This window comes from Notolabrus celidotus, chromosome 7 (assembly GCF_009762535.1).
Source record: "Notolabrus celidotus isolate fNotCel1 chromosome 7, fNotCel1.pri, whole genome shotgun sequence".
In the NCBI taxonomy this organism is placed as follows: Eukaryota; Metazoa; Chordata; class Actinopteri; order Labriformes; family Labridae; genus Notolabrus; species Notolabrus celidotus.
In genome coordinates this window covers 16,935,583-16,958,965 of record NC_048278.1, presented here as the reverse complement: position 1 = coordinate 16,958,965, position 23,383 = coordinate 16,935,583, and the positions used below count along the sequence as shown (strand labels likewise).

General features: G+C 40.2%; 2 protein-coding genes across 2 annotated transcripts; both read right to left on the bottom strand.

Moving 5' to 3' along the window:
* Positions 1-483: 483 nt before the first annotated feature.
* Positions 484-4,001, bottom strand: sumo2a (small ubiquitin like modifier 2a). The gene is made up of 4 exons (XM_034688933.1): positions 3,875-4,001; positions 2,668-2,799; positions 2,342-2,413; positions 484-991 (listed from the first exon to the last, which is right to left on the bottom strand). The coding sequence occupies exons 1-4, from the start codon at positions 3,893-3,895 to the stop codon at positions 926-928; spliced, it is 291 nt and encodes a 96-aa protein (XP_034544824.1). The 5' UTR covers positions 3,896-4,001; the 3' UTR covers positions 484-925.
* Positions 4,002-5,457: 1,456 nt separating this feature from the next.
* On the bottom strand, positions 5,458-22,739 carry gga3a (golgi associated, gamma adaptin ear containing, ARF binding protein 3a). The gene is made up of 17 exons (XM_034688235.1): positions 22,612-22,739; positions 21,864-21,948; positions 21,633-21,708; positions 21,426-21,524; positions 21,208-21,331; positions 16,554-16,657; positions 14,039-14,119; positions 13,742-13,879; positions 13,385-13,466; positions 12,993-13,112; positions 12,219-12,428; positions 12,054-12,127; positions 11,569-11,966; positions 10,074-10,360; positions 7,773-7,942; positions 7,505-7,615; positions 5,458-7,033 (listed from the first exon to the last, which is right to left on the bottom strand). The coding sequence occupies exons 1-17, from the start codon at positions 22,688-22,690 to the stop codon at positions 6,923-6,925; spliced, it is 2,349 nt and encodes a 782-aa protein (XP_034544126.1). The 5' UTR covers positions 22,691-22,739; the 3' UTR covers positions 5,458-6,922.
* Between the last annotated feature and the right edge of the window lie 644 nt (positions 22,740-23,383).

Below are 23,383 nucleotides of genomic sequence, written 5' to 3'. Positions count from 1 at the left end.
TCTGGTTAAGATGTTTCCTCCTGCTGACTAAATCACAGAGGACAGTTTTAGTTGGCATTAAGAAGAAGAAGAAGAAGAACGCACTTTATTTATCCCCAGGGGGAAATTCAATTTTTTCCCTTTTCGCTCATGCTACACGCACTGTTTGGTATATACATACAATGCACACAGATGCAGTGGACATGCACTTAGGGAGAGATGTCTTAATCAGAGTGAGGATGCTGCCATTAACCAGCCCACCCCAAGTAGTTGGGGGTTCAGTGCCTTGCTCAAGGGCACCTCGGCAGTGCCCTGGCAAGTGAACCAGCACCTCTCCAGCCACCAGTCCACTTGCCAAACTTCGTCCATACTGGGACTCAAACCAGCGACCCTTCGGTTCCCAAGTCAAGTCCCTATGGACTGAGCTACTGCCGCCCAATTTACCAAATTACCTACTACCTTTTCTTAAGTTTATGTAAAAAAATAAAACATCAGAGACATGTGTTAAAAAAAGACTCAATTTATTCCAATGGTACATTTCATAACAACTGATGTGAATTTAAAATGCAGGCTTACTAGACAACAACAACAAAACTCCACCTAAATCAAAACTTTGTTGACATCAGTATAAAAACAAATACATGGACCAAGGAGTTTTCTCCAAAGCTTCTGGGAAAAAGAAAAAAATCAAGATAAGCTTTTAATTTCTTCTACACATCAGTCACTGAAGCTTACATGCTGTCTACACAGCACAGCTCAGACACATTAACATACAAAAGACAGTGTGATTATATCTATCTACACCAACTGTACTGCTGCATTTGAGCATTCTGTAAAAGTATTCCACTGGATGGTATGAACACTGGTGATGAGCATTTGAAGAGTGGACACAAGAGATGTTCAGGGAGGAAAAGGGGAGGTAGGGATGTTCGTAGGGAAACAGTCTTTAAAGAAAAGAGCCTCCAGTTTGCTGTTGAAACACATCAATCGTATCTTCGTCCTCCATTTCCAGCTGTAAGAAAAAGTTCAAATGTTAAATAAGAATCTGCCTGGATAGTGGTTGAATTGGTTTGTTGAGCAGTACTCTAATAATTAATTTTCTCGCTTTTATAGAATACATTTGTCTCGAATTTGGTTCAAAGGGGGCTAACCTCATTTCATAGCTCTTTTGAAAAGTATGGTAGTGAAGAGTGCATCAGAAATCAGACATAATCTGAGCACAAAAAACATAAAATGGAGCTCTATAAAGGTAAAGATACAGGTTTCAAAAGTGGAGAGTTTCTGCTCTAAACAAAATTGTAAACGTATCTGTTCAACATACAAAAACAGCTCAGCTGCAGCTCAGACTTTGAGCTGTTTTTAACCACTCTGATGTTTATAATACCTGTGCTTAATCTTTGCACATGTACTGATCAAATAACATCGTAAAGTGTCCAATCACACAAGACTCTCAGATAAGGAGTAGCCTCACAGCAAGTGTAAGGTGAGCTGTGCTTTATTTCAACAGTTTAATTGGTTAAAGACCAATTCTTAAATCAAATTTAGATGATGGTGAAATGTTTAGAATCATATCTTCAATATTGAATGCATGCTTAATTGTGGTTTATTATAAGTTAAATACTAGAGGCAAGTTATCACAAACATTGAAATGTTTTTACACAGGGAGCTGATGACACTGCCACTAGAGTCCAACAACCTTTCTTTGCCACTCTAATGTGACTAGCTTGTTTGCTTCACATTTGTGAAAGGCAGTGAGATCACTGGCAGTGTTTATGGCAGAGGTAGGTAGGTTAGTAGACAAGAAGGAAAGCCATCTAATCTAATATTGCCACTCAGTCGGGAGAGATTGGACAGCTCTGCCTTAGGAACAAAAAACTGGTGTCTTTTTTTGGTCAAATCATTTGATTTCCTGATTGCTGTTGGAATATGGTAAAATGCATTTCAGAGAGGACATTTGTAATCAAACAAGTTGAAACTTGCAACAATTTCCTATGTGCCTGTCTGTTTTTGAGACCTGGCAGTAGTCGAGTGGAGGGGAGTGCAAATTTATTTTGCTTGTGTCCTAAATCAAACTGCTGACTGGATCTTCTCTTCCTTTTCCTCAAAACTCTGCCATTTAAAACAGTCCACAGTGTCTCTCTGAGTTGACCAGCTGACTTTGCAAGATTATTTATTGTTGAAGCAAATGTTGTAATATAGCTAGTAAATTAGCCACTTGGAACACAGCAAGCTCAAGACCTTTGATCTGAACCCTATTTTAAGATAATTTGGATGATCATTATCATTTGATCATTGACCAGACTGAAGGGTGATCCAGCAGTGTAAGGGCTGATACAGATTAAACAAGAGGTTGCAATCTTACCTGTGAGGGTGTGTCTGTTTCATTGATGGGCTGACCGTCAAATCGAAACCGTATTTGCCTCATTGTCAGCCCCTGGACAGAGAGAGGAATATTATGTGTTAACATTACAAGACACCCTGATGACTTAATTTACACGATAAAAGATTCAATTACATGAGTATTCACAAGTAATAGTGGTCTATTACATATTTGGTTGGAACACCCTGGACCCCTCAGCTGATCCTCTGGTCTTCAGTTTAACATGTACATGTTCAATCTACCACCACTGTACTAAACTCAGAGATGGCTCTTTTTGAGTCGAAGTAGTACTTGTGACGCAGTCTCACCTGCCGTTCACAATAAGCTTTCATCAGTTTGCTGAGAGGAGTGTGCCTTTTAATCTTGAACTGCACCACTGAGCCATCCTGCCCTGCCACCTTCAGGTTGATGTGCTCATTATTTTCCGTCTTCACTCCCTCCTGTAAGGAAAACAAATCAAAGTTTGCATAAAGTCAAGATGCGTTCAAAGACTGAAAACACACAGAGATTCAAAAAGACTTTCAGCATTTATAATGCATAACCGAGTTTTCCCCTAAGTCATTGTAAAATCTGCTCCTCACCACTGCACTTTTATCTTATTATTTTAGCCTGTACATATTAGTCATGCCTATTTGTTGTTCTTTTGTATTTATAGCTGATGTTATTGTTATTTTTTATTATTATTATTTGTATGTCTTATTCTTATTATTCTGATTCTGAAAATTGATGTACAAAATGTTTTTATGTTAAAACAACTCAGAACTTCAATACAAAATTACTTTGAAACATCACTTGTGTTGGTCCTTTTTTTAAAAAGCTGATTCTTATTTGACATTTTTCTCATCTTTGCACGCTGAAAATGAATTTAAGGTGAGCTGTGGTTACAGAACTCAGACAAGCAACACAACCACTTCATCATTAGCGTTAGCATTAGCAAGCTTATCAATGGCCTACAACTGATAATGCCCGACGGCCTGGTCAGAATGCAAGTTATAACAAGCTCATAACAACAACAAAATCTATTGGCCTCTTACATTTTGGGATGTGTTTCTAATGTGCATAATAAAAAAAATACATATATTTGATCCGATGACTGTTTTAGCTCAAGCTCCTCACTTGGCTCTACTTGGAAAACCTCTGTTGCTAACGTTATGGACTTTATTTGGTTCTGCTAACGCTGCCTGGGCACGATCACTTCATCGCTGAGGGGTGGACGTACATCAGTACAAGTAAAATCCCCAACTGAGATTCATTTCCTCACGTGTACATAACTATAATCAGATAATTCGTTTATTCCATACCATAAGGGAATCGGCTAAGTTAGCCACGTTAGCTTATTATGCTAACTTCACCCGCTTCGTTAGCGTGCGAGCTAACACTGTGGCTATATAGTTTCAGCTGCAGTCTTCTTTGCATGCAAATGTTAGTTATTGGATTGGTTGCACGCGTGGCTTTTTGACTGCCATCCATAGAGAAACCCACACATTGGACCCTGTTACAAAAACATCTCCTCACCTTGGGTTTTTCGTCTGCCATGTCTGCTGCTGCTGAGTCTGTCTGCGCCTGTTCTGCTGCGGCTGCGCAGTCTGACGCGCCACTTTCTGCGTCGGCTCCTCTGCACTCCACACAGCCACGCTAGAAATGCACTCTCTATATCAGGGGTTACCAAAGTGTGGGGGAGACCATAACTTTTAGTTATCTAAAAATATATATCTTTTTTTAATTAATTTTTCAATTTACCTTCGTTTAAGGCTGATTTATTAAAAATCATATATGTATTCAGAGCAAACTTTGTGCACTACTGCCTACTGGCTGTTACATGTGGTGTCCTACAGGAACGAGTTTCATTAAGAGCAATGAAGCTCTACAATAAATCAATGAAAAATATTAAACGTACTACTTCTAAGGGTTGTTTTACCATTAAGAATTTAACAATAATTAGAAGCCCATTACTAAAGTTTAATAAAGACATCACAGAATTAAAAATCAGATAACAGAAATCTACCAACATGAAATTAATTCTGCTAAAAATGTAATTCTTTCTTTAATTTATGTAATTTGTTTAACTTAAAAGGAAGGAAAACAGCAAATCGATTAAAAAAAGATGATTACTACATTAAAAATGGTGCACTCAATGCAGACCCCACTGTGTATGTGTATTCACTAAAGGTCTTTATACACCTGCTTAGTTTAAACAAGGCCACTCCACAGCTCTCAACTGTAGCTTCAAAGTCGCCTCAGATTATGTCAAAATTGGGCACTCCATGAAGTACTTGAGTTTGCTCATGTTTATTTTCCCATTTTTTTGTACTGTTTATTATTATTCTTTCTTTATTATCATTATTTTATTGTAATTTTTGTATTTATTTTTTCTTCTCTATGTTGGTTTTGTATAACTTATATGTAATTTGTTAACTTGTGGTGAACAAAGAAATACTGAAAACATGCAATAAAAAAGTTGAATGACAAAGTTATCTAAAAATAGGACATCTTACCCATTATAGTAAAAAATATCGACAAAAGTAGTAGCTCGACTTGAAATAAAACTTTGAAAATAGAAAATGTAATGAGTTTTCTGCCTTTCTTTTTGCCAGATGACTACTAAGTTTAGGGTTAGTGAACAGTGAATTATCAAAAGCATCAGTAGCAGCAGGTTAATTCATAATGGCACAGGAAACAGCCAAATGCTCATATACTGTAGGTAGGGTAATTTTCTGCAGACCATCTAAATGAAGCCACATTAATTAACTTTGAGGGACAGTGGGGGTCACGAGTCTTTGGCACCTCTATTTTGGGGGTCGCGGGCTGAAACGTTTGGGAACCCCTGCTCTATATAACCATACTTCATAAATGAAATGTCCTTTAAACGCATGGTTTTGTAAATAAAGAATATTGTAAGCTTATCAACAACCCTGAAATTATTACTTCACCAGCTTCATTACTGCACTGTTTACATATCAAACAACAAACCAACAGTATAACATGACAGGGATCATGAGTATTGCTGCTACTACTACCAGCAATTCTGATATTGCTCACTCAAAGCTTCAGTGTGAACATTACTAGATTACTGATTATAAAAATGAGGCAAAAATATATGAAAATTGTAATACCAATAGGTACATCTCAATCTTTATTTTTTTTTATCATGCAAAGAAATACCGTTTCAAAAATATGTAATGATAAGTTTGTATAACAATCTAGGACAAATAAATAATTCTGTACGAAATATATATAGAATCTCCCCTTTAGAGCACTAATAACCCACGAAAGACAAAAAGTCAGTTTTTGAAAAACATTAGGTGTGCCTTATGTATTAACCACAAATATTTCAGTACAATGCGAATCCCTCATGAGCTAAACTTTTACAAATGACATTCTGAAACCCATCTAGTCTTTTAGCTTCATTTCCAAAAATATATGCAACATCAGACCAAAGAACAAAGCCATACAAGGACTTAAACTAACCTATGCCTTGGGATATGACTCTCTGTCTACTGGCCTTCACTTCCAGTAGTACTTCCACAAAACATGTTGATCTTTGCCCTTCATGTCTCATATTGTGCCTGAAAAGAAAGTAGTTTCATCATCTGTGGCACAATGCTGCTATTTTATCTTGCAGACATGACTTTTTAAAAATAAATATGCCAACCAGATAGCACAGCTTGACACGCAACTCCTAAAAACACTACATTTTCTTGCATTATATATTACATCATTAAATGCCTGTCTGGGTATTTACAACATTAAAGCACTCAGACAGCAAGTACTGATGCATGCTGTTCTTAATGCAATACTGAAAGTGTCAATCAATCTTAAGGAGCTGTCAATAGCAACACCTTCTTCCTAAAACTAAAATAAATAACACATTGATGATAATAAATACTGAAATACTGAAAACAAACAGAGTTTGCGTTAGTAAAAGAACTCAGACAAGTAAAATTATGTGAGATGTATTGAGGAAGTAAACTTATCGTGACTGCCTCTTAATGATGCTTTTATCTGGTAACAATATCTATCTTTTCTATTAGTCCAATTTCTTCAGTATACCATTGTCAAGATACACAGTCAGAAGCAGATCATTTGAAGTATACTGTAAGTAGACCCACTTGTTCATGTAAACCTGTCACCACAACCACATATAAGTAGTAGTTTTCTCTATTCTAAGATGGTCCCAACATCCTAAATGTGAATGTTTTCTCTGATCCGTTGTGTCATAACGGAGGGGCAGGTGCATATGGATCTTAAAATGAGAGAAAAATCAATAGAATTGGAAAAACTATCAATAATTTAACAAAATTCAACATTACAATTGATTTTTTTTCTCAAAGCCATTATCCACAACAACTACCTTTGGCAGTGAAGATGGATGTTTGCTACAGGACTTTGGCTACTTCAGAGGGCCATCTCAAGCAGAAAAACTCCTTCAAGGTCCATTAAAGTTTATATATGATTCTTCAAAAATGTTCCCTAAAAGCTTTCCAATACTCCCCTTTGTGTTGACCACAGAACTCCCCAACAACCTGAATTGATAAAAGAAGTCTTAGCATGTCAGAGAAGCGGCTATAGAAACCCCCATCTGTCAGCAGGCGGGAACTCATTCACCTCCCCCACTTCTGTGTGTTGCTGGTCTCCCAGCGTGAATGTCAGTTTGTATCTCATCCGAACCTTTTCCTGGAAAACACATACACACGTGCAGCTTGGTTACTTATAATAGCATGCTACAACACATAAAGTTTCATGCTTTATCAATAAGTTGCAAAATGTCAGCACTCGCAATAAGTGCAAATCTTTTATAGTAGAAATAGACAGCTTCGTTTCTTTGAGCTGCTGTCTATTTCTACTATAAAAGTTTTGAACTTATTGCCAGTGCTGACATTTTTTCAACTTGTTGTCCTTTTGGGTCAGCAACAAATGACTTTTTGAGTACTTTAGAGTGAGCACGCCATTTCTTTGTCTCATGCTCTATCAATGCCAGTCATCATTAAAAATGCAAAGCTTACTCGTTGGCATTCAAGACTGAAAGAAAGGCTTATACTTTCGTTTCAATATGCCTTTTAACATCAGTAAAAACAATGGTACTGAATACATGATTTGATGCATCAATAAAAGTATGTACACTTTAAACTCCAGGCTCAGCTGTACCTTAAGAGGGTTGGAAAGCAGCATGACTTGAGTGATGGCAGCAGGAGGAAGGATTGGGTTAAAAGGAACCAGCTCTGTCCCTGAAGGGGGTTGTAGCTTCACTTTCATGGTCTGGAGAATCAGCAGAACAGTCACAAAAGAGAGGCAGAAAACTGAATGAATTTCATTTACATAAAGTATTTAAATCTACAGTCTTCTAACATGTGCCAAAAAAGATACATTTAAAAACAAGTGCTGGATCTGCTTCCTGTGCAGTAAGCCTGTTTACCTTGGGCACAGCAGCCTGCAGAACAATGTTTTTGAGAGGTAGTGGGGCTGTATTCAGCATGGACGCCACCATCACCAGTACATCAGGTCTGCCTGGTGGACTGTCAGTGGCGAAATGCAGCAGAACCCGCACCCCATTTTTGTCATAGGCTGTCACTGGACACACTTGACCTGACGCACAACACACACAGAAGAAATAAAAAGTGATTATTACTATGATGGACAGGCCACTTCCGACCATGGCAGCACTTAGGAGGTGAGTCAGCCAATGTTCTGAGAAGTACACCCCCACTCATTAATCTTGGTGCAATCAATATTTAGATACATGTTTAGTCTTTACCACATGCTGGGATGATTGCCACAATTATATTGTTCAAAATAAATACCAAGAGTGATTATGGGAAAATATAAACCACTGCCTTTTGAGTTGTATCAATTTTGCCACTGTCACCACTGAGGGGCAGTAGCATCCAGCAATCAGAGCTACAACCACTGAATGGTCCCTACTAAAAAAAACTGTTATTTTGTGACTAGGGCTTCACTAAGTTATTTGTTTTATATAACTTATATATATATGCACTTATATAAACTAACCTTCTCAGTTAAAACATAATTGAATTACTGTTATACTTGCCTCAGCATTTTGCCAAGGTTGGAAGATGAAGCAGTTTTGTATCTATTGACTGCTATTTTTTGACATTGGTACTAAGAATTCTGGTCAGATGCTTGATATTTAAGGATGCAAAACTCGTACCTCATGTTGAATTGCTCTGAACTACAGGGCAACCCACTTGTTGTCAACATGATACAATCTGTGACAGATTCAAAATGCTAAATCAAATCCTTGGTAAATGCAATCAAATGTCTTCTGCAGTCTACTTCAGTTCAAACAGCTCTGACAATCTCTGTCTTTATCACAAAGGCACTTCAAAAAAAATTCTCACTAAAGATGTTGAGGTCAAACTCAATGGACCCTTATTAATGTTAGAATCAAAACATTATTACATGAACAGATTCTACATAAAATTGTAAAGGATATGTAGGATAAATTGTCTATGTGGAGAACACAAGCAGGCAGAATGCACATTGCTGTAATGGCATCCTGGCAATCTGATGATGATTGATTTGCCTCTATAGGCACATATGTGTGCAAATGCAGCTAACAATCTGTTCTTAATAAAAAATAAAAAAACAATTTGAGTGATGAATCTGAAAGCCAATGAGTGCTTGGATTTCCAGAACAATTCAGATGCATCAAAATATGGTTGATCCACCATTCCTCGATAAACGCATTTTAAAAGTTATTTTCTTTTCCTCTTGAGGACAGAACTGACAAAGTTTACATTTTAACTTCAAGTAAATTTGCATTATGATGTAATTTCAGCAGACTTGAGACCCTTTAATTTTAATTAAATCAAAAGCTGTTGTTGTTTTTGTTCTTTTCTTGGCCTCATACTGCTGAAGTAAGCCAGAGTGAAGGATCTGTGTTACTGTTGAAGTGAAACCTACAGCAAACAGATGAACGGCCGCTACTCTAGGGGTTACAATTAACCAAGAAATGATGGCTGACATTGCAGATGCAGCATAGATAAGGAAGTCTTGGCTGAAAGTTATTTCATACTAACCAATGGCATGGCTGGAATTACTGAGAAATTGGAATGCATTCCCAGTGGCATGTTGCCTATCGCCATTAAATAATGACAGATGATGATTGCAGACTGGTTATAATACATACTTAGATATACAGTAGATTTGCATTGATCAAATATAGCAATAGAAAAATGAGTCAATGTGGTGTCCCTTTCTGTAATTACTCTGCAACAGACAATTTTGACAGACTATCATCGCTTTCTCTCTTATTCGCCTCTATCCCCCTTTCCAACCCCAACTCGGTCGAGGCAGATAGCTGTCTAACATGAGTCTGGTTCTACTCGAGGTTTCTGCCTGTTAAAAACAAAGTTTTTCCTCGCCGCTGTAACTAGCCAAATACTGAGAGGTGCAATGCTCTTGATGGATTAGGGTGGGGTAAGACTGAGTCCTACCCTGTCTTGGTGTTGGGTCTCTGTTCATAATTTGACAGAGTGGTCTAGACCTGTTTGTAAAAGTGTCCTGAGATAACATTTGTTGTGATTCGGCGCTATACAAAGATTGATTGACTGATTGACTGATTGACTGATTGATTGATTGATTGATTGATTGATTGATTGATTGATTGATTGATTGATTGATTGATTGGAAAACTATCTAAAACCCAAATAGATAGCATAAAATAAGAATTAACAGCTGAGATGGTGGTACTCACTTGGCTTGATGGCTTCAAGAGGAACAAAAACATTGGCCAGGGACACTTCTTGACCCCGGATTGGACTGGGCTGGCTGAGGGGGAGGATAGGGGACAGAGAGCGTAACAGAGGGCTGTCGTCTGCCTGACTATTAAAGGGAGGTGGATTGGGCCCGCCTTGCATCCCTCCTGGGAGCAGTGAGGTAGAAGTGGCTTCAGGGACACCCAAGCCTGAAGACAGAGTAGTTGGAGCATGAAGATCCTTACCCTTGACCACCAAGCTGCCAACATCCATTGCACTTGCTGTGCTGTGAAGATAATCAAAATGAGTTGGTCAAAGACAGTACAGGCCACAAACTTGTGCTTAAACTTATGAAAGACGTAAACATCGGTGACTTATAATAAGATAGAGGTAACAGCAGAGGGACGAAAGAAATATTAGCTGGTATCTCAAAGCAACCACTCTCACGCAACTTTACATATATAGCACCTTTCATACATACAAGCATGCAGCCCAAAGTGCTTCCCAAAAGAGCAGAGAGACAGAAAACAGAACAGGTAAATAAAAGGCATAATCAGAGATAAAATACTTAAAAATAAAATAACATCAATACAGTAAAATTAATCTAAAAAAGGAGGAGTAGAAAGCATAATTAAAAATCAGTTTAAGTTAAAAAATATCAGATAAATACAAGAAATGAATAGATAAATAAATAAGATGAATAAACAATGTTAAAACAATGATTATAATAATTCAGTCCAGGGCTTAAAATAATTACTCCAAATTAGAAGCCAGATTAAAGAGGTAAGTCTTAAGTTTACTTTTAAAAACACCCAGAGAGCTCGCCATTCTGATGTCCTGAGGCAGACAGTTCCACAGTTTTGGTTCATTAAAAACAGGAAGCTCTCTGGCCAGTGCTTGTGTGAGACACTCAAGGGACATTCATCCTGCAGTCAGGATTAGTGAACTCTAGATGAATGAAAAGGTACTTGATTTGAAACTTAGACAACAAAAACTCTGATGTCTGAAGTGGCAGCTAGCCCGACCACTTTAAAATGATCACTCACAATCTTTGCATTCTAATTAGACTCAGGCAATGATGTTGTAATTAGAGATATCTATGGAAAACATTCATCATAGTTTCACATTGCTCTGAGCAATGCTCCTTAATTACAGCACTTAACAAGTCTCCATTAGTGCCTGTATGACCCTTAGTTCACATTGAATCAAAGGTTAAGAGAACCAAGGGGGACGATGTATCATTTGGAGTGCTGTTGTTGACATTCACTTGACATTAACATCGCAGCATTGATAAAATTACAGTTAAGCATCTCAGTGAACTGTTAAATCACACATCCCTGCAATTAAGAGCAAGAAAACAAAAACAAATAAAAGGCCATGCATCAGTAATCTTTTTTTTCCACCATTAAAGATGTTGGGAGAGAAAGATGTACAAATAAGTGCTTCAACATTTTCCATCTTTTAATTCTGCGTCATGTAAAAACTTTCACTCACTTTGTAGTACTGCCCAGATCCAGCAAAGCAAGGTCCTGCAGGTTGTGACTGAGAGAAGTTACAGCAGAGTGGGAGCCTGTGGCTAAATTAGAGACCTGATGTGAAGTCACAGGGGTGGCTGATGGAGGAGGAAAGGACTCAAGAAAAGGAGCAGGGGCCGGGGTGTTCAATACTGAGCTGGTGGGCTGTGGGAATATGTTTGATGTTGTTAGGATGGATTCTGTAGAAGCTGGATGCCTGGACAAGATGTCACCAGGGTAACTTAAGGCAGAGTTATTTGTTGAAGAATTGTTTAAGCCAGCTGTTGCTGAGAGGAAGTCTGGGAAAAGTGAAGCTGTAGGGAACTCTTCAACTGAAGATGAAGTGGTGTCAAAAAGATCCAAATCTTTTCTTGAGTCCTGGAAATACAAAGTGAAAAGAGTACTTTTATTACCAATAAAATAACTCTTGACTTGAGCATACGTTATAGTACCTCAATTTAATACCTGTAAGGAGGGTAAATAACTGCTCAGGTTTACATTTGTTGATTTACTTGGAACAGGTTTCGGTTCATCAAGACCTGCAAAAGAACATAGATGTGTCACATCTCCAAGCGAGCAAGACATCCTCAGAGTGTATACAAAGTATTGCAATCTAAAAATGCATGTCACCTAAAGATAGCAGCTCTTCGTCCAAGAGAGAGAGTGCTGCAGAGGGTGTGCTGAGGCAGGGATGCTGTGGGTCAGTCGCAGCAGGTCCACAAAGCACATCAGCGGGGAAATAAAGAGATATCTGAGGTTGCTGCTCTGGTGGAGAAGCGCTCTGGTTGTCCAAACCTAACAGGTCAATCAGAATCTCTGACTGGTTTGTGTGACTGCTGCCTGCATCATGGGGAGATAAAAGAACAGTCTTTTTATCTACAAACGTGTGATTGACAGAAGACAAATGAAAGAGGGCTTAAACCAGCCATGCAGACAGTTGAGATGGTTATTTATTTGGCGTGGGAGGTCTCAAGAGCCGTCTTTGCTTCAAGATACAATGCCCAGTCCTAGCTGCTTAAGACAATCTTAGATCTATAAAATGTTCAAAGTTCGGGTTCTGCTCCTTGGGTATGAAATCCACACACAACCCTAAATAAATATAATCATCACCTTGATGTGCGGCAACAAACTTGATACATTTCCATCCAAACTTTCCATTGCTGATATTATTGTTCTCACCTGCAAATTCATGGGTTGTTGTTTGCATGTAAGGCCTTCTAATGGCCCTTTTCCACCGGCCCATCTTAGCCCTACTCTACTGGACTTGAACCGACTCTACTCGGTTTGTGTTGCGTTTCCACGAGCACGGTGTTATCAGTGCTCATTGTGTTTTAATGAGAGGTGATACATGTAAACACAATATATCATCACTGCTTTTATAATGAAAACTCAGATCATATTTACCTTGTCTTACAGTTGTTTGTTGTGCTTCCCCAGACTCTCCATTGATTGTCTGTCCCTCCACAGTTTTCTTATACAAGCTAATGACATGGGAAAGGTCATCACTGGCCTGCAGGATGTCTCCTGAGGAGTGCATTTTCAAAAGGTTAGACTGGGGTAAAGGGTCTGTAATTTTTCTTAAACATGAACAATGATATTTCCCCCCGATTAAGTCAACAATTTACTGTGTGAGCAGGATATTTTTTATGAGTTGCATGGTCATTCTCGTCTGACTAGATAGCATGTCTTACATTAGCACATGACATCTGTACATGAGGACTCAACCTTTTTATTGAGATGGATACAATATGTCATAAGATGAGTCATAACAAGGCTAAATGTTCAGAAGTTCTTACCCAAGCTGCTGTCATTATCCTCGGTCTCGGTAGCAAGCTGAAACACACTTTGCCTGAGCCTGTCACAATCAGCAAACAGCTCCTGGAAAAGAAGTTAGAGAAACAGTCAATATTCCATTCTTAAAGCTTTCACAAAAACTGCTGTATCATAGGACATAAAAGAGAAGTGGTTCCCGTGCACTGAAAATCAAGAGTGCCAAGACTAATTTTCAAAATGAATCTCGCTGCACTGCTCTCTGAGATGTGTTGGCAAGGTTCAAGCAAAAGTAACAATGTTCTAAAAAGGTTAACCAGTGCAAAATAAATAATTTCACATGTTTCAAAGGTTATTTGAGCCACATTGCATACAGAACGAACCCTAATGAGCTCCTTGTCTCCGTCTGTTGAGTCTTCTTGACTGAAGTTAGCAAGCATCTCATTAAGGAGTTTGACACTGTTGTTGACTGCCTCCAGTGTGCCTTTTTGCTTTAAAGCCTTCTGCGTTCTTACCTCATCCTGAAAAAGAAAATAAATTACATTGAAAGAACTCAAGAAGCTCATGTTTCTTAAATGACATTTGACAAGGGTGAAGCAGTTTGTTCATGTGTCTCTGAAAAAAAAGTCACCAGAAATCAAATATTTAAAAACAAATCATCTCGTTGTGACACAACACACCTCCTTAACCATGTTCTTGATGAGCCGGTTCGCCTCTTGCAGATCCTCAGGCTTTTTGCTCTTCAGCAGCTCCGATAATCTCTGCGCACAGATGAGAGCACACTCGGTGTGTAAACAATCTCATTTCCCACAGATGATGAAACACATGCAGCAAACCCAAGCCAGCTCCCTGACCCTGAAAAAACATACTTCATTCATAGATCAACCACAGTCCACACAGAGTAAACATGCAGTAATGACCTGTTGTGGTGTGCAGTAACCACTGAGGTTATGGGGCAGAACAAATAATAATAATAATAATAATCAGAGCAGTTTGTGTGGTCATGGCACATTAAAAATGACTGTTTTTCTGTGGGATGCTTGTGTAACAGAGTTGGAAGGGAAAAGGGAGAGATCAGTTTACCATTTTGATTCTTATTACCTCTCAAATTAGAAATTTAGGTGAAAAATTCCTGGTTATTTAAACTAAATTTTCATGACACACGCTGGGGACAGGGTGTTTCATTTCTTTTAAGAACTGGGTGCTGGGGCTCTGGTGGCCTAGCGGTCTAAGCGCCACACATACAGAGGCTACAGTCGTCGTTGCAGGGGTCGCTGGTACGAATCCCGAAACTGCAACAATTTCCTGCATGTCTCCCCCTGCTCTCTCCCCACATTTCCTGTCTCTCTTCAGCTGTCCTATGGAATAAAGCCAAAAACAAAAATGCCCAAAAATATAGAAAACAAAAAAACAAAAAAAAAAAGAACTGAGTGCATCAGGGCGCAGTTGAATTGCTTTGGCAGAATGCCGAGCCGAATATACAAAGGCTTGAGTCCTTCAAGCGGGCAGCCCAGCTTCTTTTCCAACGCTTGGCCCTTCCCTACTCGTTCTCTCAGTATTTTGCTCTATCCACTGTCCTGTCCTCTCAAAAAGGCACAAAGCCCAAAACTAAACATAACAGAAAAGACTATTGGGTGCATCAATGCAAAAACATTCATGCTGCAAGTTACAAAGGGGTCTAATCCCTTTTGTAACTTGCATCACCTAGGTATCCATCTGTTGAATGTGAGGCTGAAGCATAGTAGGGATGGGACATGATTTTCGAATGCTCGAATATCTGTTCACTTACTAAAAATCAATGAGTTAGGGCACAGACCTTGCCTAATGGTTGATTTGCGCGCCCATGTAGCGGGTGGCCCAGGTTCGAATCCAGCCTGCAGCCTGTTTCCCACTCTCTCCCAGTTTCCTACACTATCCACTGACCTCTCCTCTATAAATAAAAGTAAAAAATGTAAAAGCCCAAAAAATATAACTTACAAAAAAATTAAATCAAAGCATTAATACGAATACTCTACAACTTATTCACAACTCATTAAAAATAAGTAATAACAACTCTTTGTCAAGCATTCACCCATTCACTCACTGATGGTAGAGGCAGCTATGTTGTGAGGGACCATCAGTATTAGCTATTCTCATTCATTCACATTCACACACCTCTGAAGTTCAACAGAGGAAGCAATTCAGGGTTCAGTGTCTTGCTCAAGGACACTGGGATCGTACCACCAACCTTCCAATTGATTGACGACTGACTCTACCCACTGAGCCACAGCCACTCTAACTTTACAGACAGATTACAGGCAGTACGTGATTAGCAAACAAGCTAACAGCTAAGGCAACACTGAGGGGGGCTGGCTGAGACGTCAGGAGATGGTCTGAGCAGGAGCGGAGTAGTTTTGTTGAACATGTGTGCACATGACTCAGTGTTTCATTTCTGATTGGTTGGATATTTATTACGGATTATTGAATTGCCCTGGGCTGAGGCTTAGCAACGAATCTTCCATCATATAATTATATGCTATAATTTTCATTCATAACATGATACACAGCAATATATGATTCTTACCTTCAACCCAGTCACTCCAGAGTCCCTCTAAAAACCAACACTGGCCCACAGCAAAGAATGTAAGCCCACTCCTTAGTGCAGACCCAATGTTTCTGAGTAGAACATATCATGTTTTGGCGGGTTGCAATTATTACTTTTAGAAAATGAGTACTATAGGTATATTATACCCATTAAAATACAGTTCACTCCTTAACCAATATACTAATGTATAATTTAAACAATTTGAGTGGGTTTTACTTACCACTCACAAAAATCCTTTTTTACAGTGTGTAGCTGAGCTACTTGTCTCTGCCCATAGCTGCATGTATAACGGGCTGACATGAGAGACATATTGATCTTATGGTGTTACTCTCAGCAAGGGGCAATTAAAGCTATTTTCAGAAATGTCAAAATATTCCTTTCAGTAATCAGCAGGAAGGCTCTGAGGGAAGCTGCAGCAGTACAGAGTGTCCCCTACATGGAACAACATGTACATATTCGACTGAACATACTGAGTTAGGATTTCAGAGATTTCTGTGTCAATAGAAGAATACATTAAATACAAATCTGTAACAAAGACAAAAAAGAGAGCACTATTTGCAGTGAGTTGTACTGTTTGCACAAGTGCACACCACTTCATAATTTTTTCTTACCTTGCTTTTCTTCTCGTCTTCAAAAACTGGATTCTTGGGTCGAGGAGAAGGTGACGGTATCAATGTGGCATCAATAGCGATTTCTGGGTCATCCAAAACAATACCTTAAACAAAACAGATGACAAAATGAGAACAGTGCAACACTATGCACAGTCCGGGAGGAGTGCTGATTGTATAATTCATGGGAGATTTTGTTTTAGGATTTTTTTTCGTTTGTTTTTTTACAACTATGATCCAGACTCTGCCTTTAGATTCTAGCGCTTAGGGGCAGATTCAAAACAGAACGCATGTATAATTCACTCTTTTGAAAAACACTATTTTCCATGCAAAACTCAACAGTTCAAGGATCACTATTACACGATGTGTTACTTTTGCTTTAAATCATTTTGCTGAGAACGTGTATTTTCCTTGTATCTACCAAGGCCAAGAAACATGAAGAAATAAATGAATTAAAAAGTTTGACAGGTTTTTGAACAAGTAAGTTTTGGGCTCAAGTAGGCTAAGTAAGCTCAATTTTGGGTTTCAAAGCAAAGGCTGTGAATATTTATGTACATACGATATTTGAGTGTTTTATTTCTAATTAACTTGCAAAAAATTCTACAAAACATTTTTCACTTTGTCAATATAGAGTATTGTGTGTAGAATGTTGAGGGAAAAAAGAATTTAATCCAATTTGGTATAAGGCTGTAACAACAGAATGTAGAAAAAGTGAAGGGGTCTGAATACTTTCTGTACCCACTGTATATCCTGAAAATCTATGATTGTGCTCATTGTTCAAAAAATCAGCTGTAACAAGAGTCTCTGTTCATGCAATGTTCCAACCTTTTCCTGCTTTCTTCACCACAGAGTCGTGTGTCACGCTGACTAACACAGGTAATTGTGACCAGCAGAAAGAAGCTGAGCTGGCTGGATAAGGAAATTATAACTGGTTTTGTGAATATCTTACATTTCTGAGGTAGCTCTATTCAACAAATACAAGAGTCTCAGCAGCATTGCATGTGTGAAGTTCAGAATCAGAATCAGCTTTATTCGCCAAGTATGCTTGAACACACAAGGAATTTGACTTTGGTAAACTGTGCTCTCTTTGTACAAGGCATAGGAATAGGAATAAGAATAAGAACTACAATAAAAAATAAAATAAAAATATAATAACAATAACCTTAGCTATAAATACAAAGAAACAACAAATAGGCTTGACTAATATGTACAGGCTAAAATAATATGATAAAGTGCAGTGGTGAGTTGCAGAGGTAGTTTTTACATTATAAAATAGAAGTTAAATAATACAAAAAATAGAAATATGGAATTCTGCTTGAGAATTGTTGCATTGTGTATCTACATGTATATTTACAGAGAGTATTTATCTGACAGGTGTGACACTGTTATGGTTTAGTGTTCATCAGAGTGACAGCCTGGGGGAAGAAACTGTTCTTATGGCGGGTTGTTTTGGCGCTCAGTGATCTGTAGCGCCTGCCGGAGGGGAGGAGTTTGAAGAATTTGTGTCCAGGGTGTGAGGGGTCAGCGGTAATGCTCCCTGCCCGTTTCCTGGCCCGGGACCGGTACAAGTCCTGGATGGGGGGCAGGTCGACACCGATGATTTTTTCTGCAGTCCTTATAGTCCGCTGCAGTCTGTGTTTGTCTAGTTTGGTTGCAGATCCAAACCAGACAGTGATTGAGGTACACAGAACAGACTGGATGATGGAGGTGTAGAACATGATCAGCAGCTCCTGGGGCAGGTTGAACTTCCTGAGCTGACGCAGGAAGTACATCCTCTGCTGGGCCTTTTTTCTGATTGTGTCTATGTGGGAGGTCCACCTCAGGTCCCGGGAAATAGTGGATCCCAGGAACCTGAAAGAGTCCACAGTAGACACAGTGCTGTTCAGGATGGTGAGGGGGGGGAGTGGGGGGGGGCTTCTCCTGAAGTCCACTGTCATCTCTACCGTCTTGAGCGGGTTCAGCTCCAGATGGTTCTGACTACACCAGAGAGCCAGCTGTTCCACCTCCTGTCTGTAAGCAGACTCGTCTCCGTCCTGGATGAGACCGATGACGGTGGTGTCGTCTGCAAACTTCAGGAGTTTCACCGAGGGGTCCCCTGAGGTGCAGTCATTGGTGTAGAGGGAGAAGAGCAGTGGGGAGAGAACACATCCCTGTGGGGCGCCAGTGCTGATGGTCCGGGTGCTGGATTTGATGCTCCCCAGCCTCACCTGCTGTCTCCTGTCCGTCAGGAAGTTGGTGATCCACTGACAGATGGAGGCCGGCACTGTGAGCTGGGTGAGTTTCTGGTGCAGGATGTCTGGTATGATGGTGTTGAACGCAGAGCTGAAGTCCACAAACAGGATCCTAGCGTAGGTCCTGGGGGAGTCCAGGTGATGCAGGATGTAGTTCAGACCCATATTGACTGCATCCTCCACCGACCTGTTTGCCCGATAGGCAAACTGCAGGGGGTCCAGCAGGGGGCCTGTGATGTCTTTCAGGTGGCTCAACACTAGTCTCTCGAAGGACTTCATGACCACAGACGTCAGGGCGACGGGCCTGTAGTCATTGAGTCCTGTGATGGTGGGTTTCTTTGGGACTGGGATGATGGTGGAGCTTTTGAAGCATGAGGGCACTTCACACAGCTCCAGCGATGTGTTGAAGATCTTTGTGAAGATGGGGGCCAGCTGCTCAGCACAGACTCTCAGGCAGGAGGGGGACACGCCGTCTGGTCCTGGAGCCTTCTTGGTCTTTTGTCTCTGGAAGAGCTGGATTACCTCATCTTCACAGATCGTCAGCGCAGGTGGGGGGTCAGAGGGGGGTGGGGAGGGGCTTGTGGGGGGGCCAGGTAAATCAGAGTGTTCGGGTGTGGGGTGTGAAAACCTGCAGTAGAAGCTGTTCAGGTCGTTAGCTAGTCTTTTGTTACCTTCAGGGTGGGGGGAGGGTCTCCTGTAGCTTGTAACTTCACGCAGGCCTCTCCAAACTTCTGAGGGGTCGTTGGCAGAGAAGCTCTGTTTTAACTTCTCAGTGTAGCTCCTCTTAGCTACCTTGATTTCCCTCGTCAGTTTGTTTCTGGCCTGCTTGAACAGGTCCCGGTCCCCACTCCTGTAGGCCTCTTCTTTGGCCTGACGCAGCTTCCTCAGTTGAGGTGTGAACCAGGGCTTGTTGTTGTTGTATGTGCGGAAGGTCCTGGTCTGCACACACATGTCCTCACAGAAGCTGATGTATGAAGTCACAGTGTCAGTGAGTTCATTGAGGTTTCCTGATGCAGCTTCAAAAACACTCCAATCAGTGCAATCAAAGCAGGCTTGTAACTCCTGCTTTGACTCCTCCGTCCACTTCTTCACAGTCCTAACTACAGGCTTAGCCGTTTTTAACTTCTGCCTGTAGGTCGGGATGAGATGAATCAGACAGTGATCAGATAGTCCTAAAGCTGCACGGGGGACAGAGCGATATGAGTCCTTTATTACTGTGTAGCAGTGGTCCAGAGTGTTAGACTCCCTGGTGGGACATTTAATATGCTGTCTGTATTTAGGTAGTTCGTGGGTTAAATTTGCTCTGTTAAAATCCCCGAGAATGATGAGCAGAGAGTCAGGATGTTTTTTCTCCACGTCTGTAATCTGGTCAGCCAGGTGCTGTAACGCCTCCGTTACGCAGGCCTGAGGTGGGATGTAGACGCCGACCAGAATAAAGGAGGAGAACTCCCGCGGCGAATAGAAGGGTTTACAGTTTATGAAAAGAGTCTCCAGATTTGGACTGCATGACTTCTTCAACACTGTGGTATCTGTACACCAACCTTCGTTTATGTAGAAACAGATTCCGCCTCCTCTCGCCTTCCTAGAGAGTTCCTTTACGCGGTCCGCTCTGTGGAGCTGAAAGTCCGGTAAGTGCAGCGAGCTGTCTGGGATGTGTTCACTGAGCCAGGTTTCAGTGAAACACAGGGCGGCGGATCTGCAAAAGTCCGTGTTTCTTGAGTTGAGGAGCAGCAGTTCATCCATCTTGTTTGCCAGGGAGCGGACATTCGCCAGGTGAATGGACGGGAGCGCACTGCGTAACCCCCGCTGTCTCAGTCTGACGAGCACCCCTGCTCGCTTGCCCCGGCGCCGGCGTCTCCGGCAAAGACCATAGAGAGCTGCGGCTCCACCAGCAAGAATCTCTGTGTAACTTCCAGGTTCAATGAAAACCGGTGTAAAAAGTTCGGCAGAGGACTGTCCAATGTTAACAAGTTCTTCTCTGGTAAAAGAAACCAGAGAAGCGGAGCATAAAGATACAAAAAAGGAGAAAAACGCAACAAGTACGAGAGAGCGCAGTACCAGGGCGACCGTCCGTGGCGCCATCTTGGTATTATAAGTTAAGGTTATCCAAGACTACTACAAAATTTGTCTGAGAGGAGTTAGTTCACAACAATTCAACAGACCAGATTAGGGGACAGAAACATAAGCATTCATTCAATTTGAAGCTAACAGAGAGCCAGGTCTTGGTACATATCCAGTATCTGCAGTGCACCTTTTATTGAGTGAGTTACATTATTTAGGAAACTGTAGGCAGGGTTGAATTCCAATACGTTAATGTTGACTTAGTAATATAAAATTATGGAACAGGCTCTATTTCACAACTGGTTCTTGATGCCAAACCCTAGTTTTATAATATTTCAACAGCTTTTATCAAGTGAGTCTCTCACCCTGCGACTTCAACATCTGATACGCTTCACAGATCTTTGCTTCATCTGGCAGAGACAGAGTCCAGCTGTAGAGCATCTCGATCACCTTTGCCTTCACTCTCTCAGACACTTTATCTCCCAGGTACTGAACATAAAAGATGCACAGATTAGAGTAGCACCAAACATTGTTTTTGAAAAATGTACACATGAGAATGACGTTAAACATTGATGCAACTTACTTTAGGTGAAACAACTTTAATCAATTCATTTAAAAACCTAAATTTCCCAATTTCGTTGTGAAATCTTTGTCCGCAGTTCTTCATACAAGCCTCGAGTACCTAAAAAAGAATCAGAAGCTGACAAAAACGTCTTCTAATTGTGAAACACTTCATTATAAAGGCGTTAAAATAAAAACCAAAAAACAGTAAATTGATTAACCTGCTCACCGTTAATGCTTGTATTGCCTCCCATTCCTGAGGAGACTGGATCTTGTGAGCCAACAGCCTAACAGATATTTGAGGGCTGCAAAATACAAGAGAAACAGGCAAAACAGTGCAAGTTAAATGACAAAAGCAAGCCTGGTTCATGGGCTACGTAATAAGTCTCACATGTTTACCAAAATGAGAACACAAATGTAACATTGTGTGAGTGAGCTTATTGAAATAATGTGACCATACCCTTCTAGCTCCTTATTGATTTGGTCACAGAAGCCCATTATATACTCCCAGTCTTCCTGTCTGTTGGATGGGTTAGTGGCTTTGTCTGTAAATATAAAGGAGATGATCGCTTATGAACATGCAGGCAGCTCTGATTGGCAAATATTAGCATACAGGTTAAGACATGTGGTTAACTGACTAAACTGGAAAACTATTGAGAGCTGGAGTTTTGAGATAACATGACATAAATCTGTCAGAGATTGAATTCAACCCCGGCTCATCACACACCGTCCCTGCAGAAACTACATGACAATAATACACAGCAATGTTTTGTTTCGATTAAAGCTTATCTTAAGCTATGAATTCCGTCTTTCCTAGACTTCAGATTCTTCTTAGATCCAGTTTGTTGTTGTTATTAACAGCACTGTCTGAACTTGGATTAAGTTGACGCCTGCAGATATTTACAATAGTAGGATGTACCTCCGGGCAGCAAAATACACACGATGTGTCACAGGTCGCATTATAATTCAATGTTTGCAATACACCGACTCTGAATACTAGACACAACCATACACAGGAGAGCTCATTTAGCTAACACTTAGCCACTTTCTGACAACATAGTTCAATTGTCGCAATACTTTGACAGTTAAATACATGTCACCAGAGACCAACTAATGTATCAGACACTGTCGGTTGTTTAGCATTCATTGGAAATCAACAATTTGAAATAGTGGCTTGAATAAAAAAAGGACTTTTAGTATGAACTTACTGAGCCAAGACTCCAAAGACTCTCCATCGTCCGCCATATTTGCACCCAGGAAAACAACGCGTGATTCCTCCTGCTGCATTCAATTCCTGTCGGAGAATACAGAAGCTGTTGTTCGCGACCTCAACTACATGTTACGTGAATGGATCATGGCTGTGTTTGCTTTATTGCTTTGATATAATGCTACTGATGATGACATTTGGATCATTTTGGTAATCTGTTTTACTGTTCAACACGCACACTAATACGAACATATTAGAAATCCGTCTTGCCATACTCTCTTAGCAAAAAGTAAAGCTAATGAGGGATCAGGACGTTTGCTGTAAAAATAGTTTAGGTGCTTACACTCGGGCAGTGGATGTTCATGTGAGCACATTTTGCGGTCTCTAAAACTGTCTTTATCAAACCCCATCTTAAACCTTTCAGTTTGAATTTTAACAAAAGGACCTGTTACTTTTATGAGTAGTTGAGAGTTAAACAAGCAGTGAATGTGATATAAAAATGCTTTAGACCAGGGGTGTGTCAAACTAATTTCAGTTCAGGGGCCACATAAAGTGAAGTGGGCCGGTCCAGTAAAATCATAACCTAATAAACTATAAATAACAACAACAAATTTTTCCCTTTGTTTTAGTGCAAAAAAGTACAAGTACATTCTGAAAATGTCCACTTTACATGAACTATCTTTTTAGAAATACAGCTGTTGTATTTCTCGCCATAATGAGTCTCATAGTGGAACCTATGACATGATATGAAGCTCCTTTTTTAAAAAAAAAAA

What these genes read in the sequence shown, in the direction of transcription:
- sumo2a (XM_034688933.1), bottom strand. Translation starts at nt 3,895, where the DNA reads ATGGCAGACGAAAAACCCAAG. An exon ending in TGGCAGACGAAAAACCCAAG is followed by an intron (nt 2,800 to 3,874) that starts GTGAGGAGATGT and finishes TTTTCCTTACAG; the next exon opens with GAGGGAGTGAAGACGGAAAA. An exon ending in AAACAGACACACCCTCACAG is followed by an intron (nt 992 to 2,341) that starts GTAAGATTGCAA and finishes TTTTTCTTACAG; the next exon opens with CTGGAAATGGAGGACGAAGA.
- gga3a (XM_034688235.1), bottom strand. Translation starts at nt 22,690, where the DNA reads ATGCAGCAGGAGGAATCACGCGTTGTTTTCCTGGGTGCAAATATGGCG. An exon ending in CGAAGAGCTGCTATCTTTAG is followed by an intron (nt 12,128 to 12,218) that starts GTGACATGCATT and finishes GTTCTTTTGCAG; the next exon opens with GTCTTGATGAACCGAAACCT. An exon ending in TCTTGAAGCCATCAAGCCAA is followed by an intron (nt 7,943 to 10,073) that starts GTGAGTACCACC and finishes GTTGTGCGTCAG; the next exon opens with GTCAAGTGTGTCCAGTGACA.